At 34.6% G+C, this 8,458-nt stretch overlaps 1 protein-coding gene across 1 annotated transcript; it reads left to right on the forward strand.

Annotated features, from left to right (window-relative positions):
* Positions 1-936: 936 nt before the first annotated feature.
* Positions 937-7,485, forward strand: LOC142628108 (uncharacterized). Its single transcript, XM_075802100.1, has 4 exons — positions 937-1,649; positions 4,612-5,217; positions 5,314-5,605; positions 7,076-7,485. Exons 1-4 carry the CDS (start codon positions 1,056-1,058, stop codon positions 7,105-7,107), a joined length of 1,524 nt encoding a protein of 507 aa, XP_075658215.1. The 5' UTR covers positions 937-1,055; the 3' UTR covers positions 7,108-7,485.
* The last annotated feature ends 973 nt before the right edge of the window (positions 7,486-8,458 follow it).

Consider the following 8,458-nt stretch of genomic DNA (forward strand, 5'->3'; position numbering starts at 1 on the left):
CACATGTTCCATCTAATCTAAATTTTTAAAATTTCGTGCCAAATTAATTAATTTAGTATAGAAAATGATGAGTCCAATATAATAAACCATAAAAAACATAATCATATAACTAAAAAAAATTCAAATTTATAAGTCATCTATATATATATATATATTAATAGGTAAAACTTAGAGAAAATTGAATTAGAATTTGAAATTATAATCTACTTTTTCGCTATGTGTCTAAATTTATGTGGAAACTACACCATAATTATTCACTTAAGCTTGTGCCATGTGTCTACTTAAGTTTTTTAATCTTTGTGTCAATTGCGTTAATGAGTGCAAAATATTAAAAATCTAATATTAATAAATTATAAAATTAAAAAAAAAATCACATTTACTCAATAAAAATCATCATATATTTCTTAAAAAATAAATAAAATAAAAATCACTACATAACAAAAATTACTATACGTTCTATCTTATTAAAAATTAGAAAAAAAATGATCATAAGTAGTATTAAATTTAGATAAAAATTTTAATATATGACTAATTACGTTTACTAAAAAAAATTTGACTAATCTATATTTTATGATAAAAATTGTGTTTAATTTTAAATGCATGAATGTATGTATTACATGCTGATATTGTTATAATCACAACAATCTATATCCATTACTGTAAAACAAATTATTTCCCTTATATTGCTCTTAAAAAGTTGCAAAAGTTTATGGCACTGTATATTTGATACTTTCCAGGATCTTGCCCGTTAAGAAAACAAATAATACATAAAGCAATTCAATATAAACAAGCAAAACCAACACAACTAACCTTTCTTTCAATCATTAGAAATTAAATAGTATTAATAATATTAATCTATTCCGCGTTCACACTTTATAGTCTCTTCAGTCTTCACTCATATAAAATCCTTCGAATATTCAACCCCCCTCTCTCTTAAAACTAAAACAACAACCAAGTGTTTCATAAAAAAAAAAAACAACAACCAAGTGGGGCTTTAGTTTTAGTTCTTGCTGGTCAGTCTAGACTGTAGAGGAAGACTTTGGAATAGGGGTTTCATGGAGAAATTCAACAAAGTACAAGCCGTGACTCTCAAGAGCCACCTTGACAAGTACCTAGTCGCCGACGACGACAACAAAACGATCCGGCAGAGCAGAAACGGCACATCGAGGAAGGCAAGGTGGTTCGTAGAACTAGTGGAAGGGAAGAGCCACGCAATCCGGTTGAAAAGCTGGAACGGCATGTACCTAACGGCAACTAATTTGCCGTTCTTGCTAGGCATGACAGGGAACAAGGTGTTGCAGACCGTGCCAGAGCGTGGGCTCGAGTGGAAGTACGAGTGGGAGCCAATTCGAGACGGGTTTCAGGTCAAGTTCAGGACTTGGTGCGGGACCTACCTTAGAGGCAATGGTGGCACGCCACCGTGGCGGAACTCGATCACGCACGATGACCCACATACCTCGTCGACTCAGAACTGGGTTCTCTGGGATGTCGAGGCTGTCGAGGTCTCTGGGACTGACTTGGTTATCGATTTTCTCCATTCCAAGTCGAGTTTGTCTTCTTTGTCCGATGATGTTTTTAGTTCTGAACCCGGCTCACCCATGTCTGTTATTTCCTCGATTTCGCCGAAGGCCACTTCTAATAATAAGCTGGTATGTTTTTTAACTTTTAAATTCTTGGTTTTTATTCATTTGTTTATGTTGATTAATTCGTTTTTGTGATAATGATTCATATGTCTGGTAATAGCTTTGTGTGGTTGTTTTGGTTGATTATTAATAAGCTCGTTTTCTTTTCTAATTCCATGTGACGAAAGCTTGTTGTTAACGATAGGAGAAGACTTAAGGTGGGGTTTAAAAGTTAAAATAGTGTTATCTTCTAGGACTGAAAAATGAATAAATGATTCAGAAATGTTCTAAATTGCAATCTTTTCGACATGGAAAGGATAAGATAAGCCTTCTTTTATTCTTGGTGTGTATCTATGGGGATCATTTTGGTGTATAGTGATTGGTATAATTGATCTTTGTGGATTTTTTTGTCGAAAAAGGTCTCGATCTCTTTCGAATTTAGAATATGTTCATGCTCGCGTTATGACAATCATAAAAGTACATCATCATCAAATCTTACCGGAATGTGTTCATAAAATTGTTTTTTTTTTCATGGTTAAAAGTCTAAAATTATGATTTTTAATACATATTTAGCAATGGGTTGGAAATGTTAGATTATCTTTTCTAGAGGACAGAAATTGTAGGCGTGGCACTGTCTACGAAGGTGGGAATTTTAAGTTTTTACCACAAAAAAAAAAAAAAAAAATGGCGCAAATTGTTAACTAATTCAACTATAAAACTTTTAGCATGAAACTTGTCATTTCAAAACACAAAAACAACAAAAACAATAATTGTGCACCGAGGAATTTGCTCAAATAATAAAAGTAACTGCTTAGGTCAACTCAAGAAATAGTATTAGATGGTCACTATTGGTCATGGCCAAATGGGCATACCTGAACCATTAAAATCTTGTAAACATAGCAAAAGCCACTTTAATGTAATTTAATGGTGATTGGGTTGGATCACTTTCCAAACTTTCACGCCTGTCTTCAGTCTAGAACAAAATTATGAGTGAATGACTCTGCTATGTTGTTCTAGCTAAAGATACATGTCCACCAAACCTTCCGCACTAGTTTAAAGTTGTCACTGTAAACTTTGGTCAATCTTGCACTCCTTGTGCCATTTAATAGAGTTGTGTGATTTCATGGTGTTTTAGTACTCTGCATATTATATGGTATTGGTGGTAGTGTATCATTTTGAGACCCAAAAAGAAATAAAGTCTCCTAGGCTGTTATACGTCTACGTCATAAACAGATTGGAACCAAAGCACAATTTGTATCCTCATTTTTTTGTCTACAAATATTTCCTTATAAGAAATGGCCAATAGGCCAACAATTTGTCTAAAAATTTATGAAATGGCCTAATGGACCATGCGTATCACATGGTTTTGGTAACTGGTATCCTTGTTGATTTATTTGCTTATTAAAAAAGAAAAAGAAAAAAAAAAAAATGGAATCACTATTTTGTCTTCTTGTCAAATTAATAATTTATCTTCCTTGTATAGGTGTCACACTCGACATGTATAGGTGTGGGATTTATGGGGATTAAGAATATAAGATTACTTCTTAATTAAACTATAAAAAAAAAGAACTTAAAGAGTGAATTGGATTTATTGGGTTTTTTTTTAATTTTTAATCTTTTTTATCCTCTTCTTCTGGTGAAAATAATATAATAAACTTTACTATGATTTTGTATCAGATGGTTTTTGTTTTTGCTTTTGCTTTTATTATTTTTTGTTTGTTTTCAAGTTTTACCTGTCATTATAAGAGGTGCTTTACATCTTTTCTTTTTCTATTTTATTCATCATTGAAGCCGTAGAGTGCCGTTTATTCTTTTATCCCATCTTCAGTGGGCTTCTCAAAAAATATTAATATAGTCTTTGAGACTATGATTTCTTTCAATTTATTATATTTTTAAAAAATGTTGAACATCAGCCGCATTTAAAATGAAATTGACATTTTTGTATCGCACGTTTTGTCCATTTTAAGTGATGAGGCAAAGGCAATCTCAAAATAATTTTATTTTTTCTCTCATAAAAAAATAAAAGAAAAAAAAAATGCATGGCCTCACCTCACCACTTAAAATCGAAAAAACAAAAAGATGATGTATATCCAGCAGTCCCCTTTCGGCAACGGTATACCCAAAGACGTAAGTTTTATCTCCATGATAATACCACTTGCCTTTTCCTATATTAATTTGCTAAATTATAAACAAAACGTTACAAAAGTATAAAACAAAAAACATTTACAGATTTCAACTTATAGTCTTCAACCCCTATACCATCCTCCATTAAAAAAAAAACAATAATCATAGTTTCCTTTTGTTTTGTTTTCCTTGTTTTACTTGGCCTTTCGGCAGAAAAAAATTGGTAAATTTTTGGGTAGAATTGAAATACTCTAGAAGAAACTAGACACTATTGACAAGTGATAATAATTCTGGGGCACCTACTTATTAGACAGGACTTTTGGCGTTATTATATAGAACTTACACCCGTGTCAAAGAGTCATGAGGAATTAATGAGGCATTGAGGCGTGTATATCACATTGTTGATTGTCCACGCGGGTAAGGAACCCAAAAGAGTTGGACTATACGTGTAGCAAACCGTGTTGTGACAGCTTGGCTGCGTTCGTAGCTTTGACTGTTACACATTTCGATTTGATTTCTTCCTAGCTAAAGAAATGGCAGCGACAAAAAAAAATCACAATTTTTACCTCAATTTAATTTGCCATATGGTAAATTATAAGTGATTGAAATATTGGGTTTATAATCAGAGTTCACATCTTCACTATTTACAATCACGTGCTAGAAATTGCGATTTCACGTCGGTTAATATCATAGTACTTTTTCCGGTTTTCATATCCTAGTCTGTTACACTTTCTTATATCTTACATAATAAATAGACCAATTACAAACTCCGAGTCTCTTGACTTTTAAGATTTTTGCATAACATCAATTTCTTGTCTGAAGTCTGAACACAAAACTAAAAGTTTCGAGCTTTTCTTACACACAGAGCAAATCCAACATGTTTCGCTCAGGAATGGACTTTTTTTACAACGCCAAGGCGGTGCGTCTCCGTAGCCACCATGACAAGTACCTTCTAGCTGAGGAAGATGAAGAGTCGGTGACCCAAGATCGAAACGGGTCTTCCAAAAACGCAAAGTGGGCTGTCGAGTTTGTCGAAGGCACAGAAAATATAATCCGGCTCAAGAGTTGCTACAACAAGTACCTGACTGCCTCGAACCAACCCTTTTTGCTTGGGATGACTGGTCGAAAAGTGATCCAATCTCTGCCTCGGAGGCTCGAATCTTCGCTCGAGTGGGAACCCATTAAAGAAGGGTCCCAAGTCAAGCTCAAGACTCGGTATGGTAACTTCTTGAGAGCCAATGGTGGTGTACCACCTTGGAGAAACTCTATCACCCATGATATTCCTCACAGGACCGCCACTCAGGATTGGGTTCTCTGGGATGTTGATATTGTCGAGATTCAAGTCCAGTCTCCGAAACAGATCTCACAGCAGCCCCCACCTCAACCACTTTCACATCAGGATTCTTTGGATTTCGATCCCATTTCACCCTCTTCGGGTTCAATCAAATCCGACAAATTTTCTAGACAAGAGGTTTGAGATTTGTATAAATGTTGAATCTTTGTAGAATTTTATTATTAATCTTGTTTGGTTTAGTTGTAAAAGTTTTTTTCTTTTTTTGCTTTGCAGTCTAGTGAATCGAATCAGAGTTCACCACCAAAATCGGAAGGGAGGACTATATACTATCATGTGGCTGAAGATAATGGTGAAGTGGATGATGAAGTTGTGGAGGGGTATTCTTTCACTTTCAAGGGTAATGGGGTTGAGGAATTGACTCGTAAATTGGAGGAAGAGACGGGTTTGGAAGGTATTATTGTGTGTACTCGAAGTCCCTTGAACGGAAAGCTTTATCCCCTTCGATTGCAGCTTCCTCCAAACAATACAACTATGCATGTTGTTTTGGTTCTAGCTTCATCAACAGGTGAGTTTTAAATTTTAACCTTCAGTTGGTTTGGTCTTTCTTAAATTTTAAATCAATTTTGTGATAATTAGTGCATCGGTGGATTAAAGGGTTAATAGATTTCTTGACTGGCTTTGAATCTTGATTTAGGTTGTGGAAGTGGTTATCGAACAGATAAATAATATGAATCTTTTTCTTTTGTACTGAGTAAATACTAAATAAGTAAAATTCTCAATCATTTTGCACTTTGTAGTATGCTAAGTATTAGGTTAGTAGACCTGTTTAGCACCCCTTCCTGCTTTTTGTGCTAATGAGTTCTGGCTCAAATGACACTTTCCACACCAACCCCACCAACCACCAACCACCACCCCCCAACCCCAACAAAACAACCAAAAAAAAAAAGGAAGAAACTTTGGCTGTTGAGAATGGAAGAATCATGATTCGGTATATTATGGGATGGGGTGCTAGTTGTATGGTTACCTTTGCTCTGAGCTGATTCCCTGTGTTTTATTATCAAGCAAATGGCACTTAAAAGTGATTCAAAAATGGCACAACCATGCTTTGTGAAGCTCATTGTAGAGTGATCAAAACCATGATTGTACATTAAATATTGATTTTGAAATGCACGTGTGGTTGGAGGGATCATTTGAGTTTCTGATTGTCCTCTTCATTTCAGTAATTGGTCCTCAGTTGCATTCTAGGAAGATGTGGTCATAAGTGATAAGACTGTTGAAGGATACTGGGAAACTATGGGTGAAGATTAAGGTTATACAAGGAATGTACAAAGATTTATAAAGGTGGAAATTAAGGATGTTAATTATGGTAACTGGTTGTTACTTAGCTGGAGCAATTATCGCTCTCTAGCAAGATTGCTTTCTATATCAAATGATCATTACCATGTGATCTACTCGCGTAGCTTTTGAATTTTGATAGGTACCCAAAGTTTTTTTTTGTTCAATCCTTATTTCTATTTTTACATTAGGAGGAGTTTTATAGATATAGAGAGAATAACTATACAAATGGAGGCTAGAAAAGAAAGTAGCTATTAGGTGTGAAAGATGTGGTTGATTTGGAGGTTCTATCCCATTCCTCTAGAATACCTGCAATTACCAACATATTTGTAAGATCAAGAGTTTGTTGGGAGGGACCATATTGCTAAGTATGTGGAGCTGTACTATTGGTGAGTTTGGAGGATTTCCAATGCAGTTCATCGAATGACATATACGTTATCAAAAATGTAATTTCATGAGAGTTTATTCTTGCTAGTATGATCCTCTTGATTGTATCAAGATATTAGATGTTGCATCTCTATTACTTTCATAATATCACTGAGATAACTATGACTTGACTTGTATTATCTAATTCTTTCATCTTCACCAGCTATAAGGGCTATAGCAAACTGTTTGTATTCTTTTTTTTTGTTTTTGATTGCTCATTTCCATTTCCTAATACCTTTTTGCCTTACTTTTCTCTTCTTGTTTGGTGCATCAGTGGCACAGGACTTCACAAAACAAGCATCATGAAAAGCATCAAGGGGCGCATTACAATTTTGTTCATACGAATACACAACTATTCTGTAAATTATGATTCATACTGCTTCATATGCCACCTCAAAGCATTCGGGAATAAATTGTCACAGGCTACACATTTTACTCTGTTGTGTAAGGTACTGGCAATCCATACAGTTAAATCGAGAGAGCTCTAAGCACGTGCTCTTATTTGCCTTGATGGGGAGTCATAACTCTTAATGGCACTCGTGCCCCATCATTAAAGTTCCTGTTTGGTTCTTCTAGGAAGCTGATTGTGATGATACTCCTGTGGTATTCATCAAAGTTTATGTTGTAACATATATATATGCACTCTTTTGCATTCAAGCAATGTAAGGTTTTGTGATTTTGTTACCCCTGCTGCTTTTAGTTTCTCTTCCGAGGCTTGCTAAAATAATTCTATTGTACAATTATTAGCAGAGGTTTTTTGATCTAATATATTTGATGGTTTAGTATTAATCATGTCATCATTGGTATAAACAAGTGTTTCACGAAGGTGCATGAAATTAAGGAGAAAATCTCGCTAAAGGTGTGAACAACTTCAAAAGATTTGAGTGTATCGAGAATTTGTCAGTGATTGAGAAATCCCGTAGGGTCAATGATAACTTGAAAACACGCAATGTGTCCTCATGGTCAGCTATTTGAAAATCATGTTTTGATAACATGATATTTAAAAGTGAATGAAAAGCATTCGGTGGAATCAGTGAAAAATAATGTTGCGAAAACTAGTGTGAAGATGCTTCTGCTTTAAGAATAGTAATTTAAAGAGAGCCATCCTAAGAGCATCAGCATTGGTATATCTTATTTTACCGTATCAAAAATTTAATTTATCAATTATACAATATTATTTTTCAATACACTCAACATTTTAACTTTAATTTTTTATTCTACTTATTAAAATAATATATCTTCACAATAAAATGTTTTTTTTTTCTTTTTTATTTTTTCTCAATTTTATCCTCCACACTACTTTCCAGAATCTTCCATTACTTCACTTTTCACCTTATTATAGACTCTTTCTCCATCATCCATATTAACCTAACTTCTCCACACAACTCCTCTATCATCCATATCAACCCAGATCGGACGAACGAGGAAAAAAAAAAAAAAAAAACATCATGCCGATCACAACGTCACAGCCACCACAACGCCAATCACATATACTAGCAAACCCAGGAAAAAAAAAAACTATTAACACCCACGCCGATCACAACACCACAGCTCCACCGATCTCCACCACGCCAATCTCGCCACCCATCAATTTCCACCATGCCGATCTCCACCGTTGTCAACACTCGTGTAGATCTCGTCAAAACCCACACCGATC

The sequence above is a fragment of the Castanea sativa genome, chromosome 3, assembly GCF_040712315.1.
Source record: "Castanea sativa cultivar Marrone di Chiusa Pesio chromosome 3, ASM4071231v1".
Lineage (NCBI taxonomy): Eukaryota > Viridiplantae > Streptophyta > Magnoliopsida > Fagales > Fagaceae > Castanea > Castanea sativa.

What these genes read in the sequence shown, in the direction of transcription:
- LOC142628108 (XM_075802100.1), top strand. Translation starts at nt 1,056, where the DNA reads ATGGAGAAATTCAACAAAGTACAAGCCGTGACTCTCAAGAGCCACCTT. An exon ending in CCACTTCTAATAATAAGCTG is followed by an intron (nt 1,650 to 4,611) that starts GTATGTTTTTTA and finishes TCTTACACACAG; the next exon opens with AGCAAATCCAACATGTTTCG. An exon ending in ACAAATTTTCTAGACAAGAG is followed by an intron (nt 5,218 to 5,313) that starts GTTTGAGATTTG and finishes TTTGCTTTGCAG; the next exon opens with TCTAGTGAATCGAATCAGAG.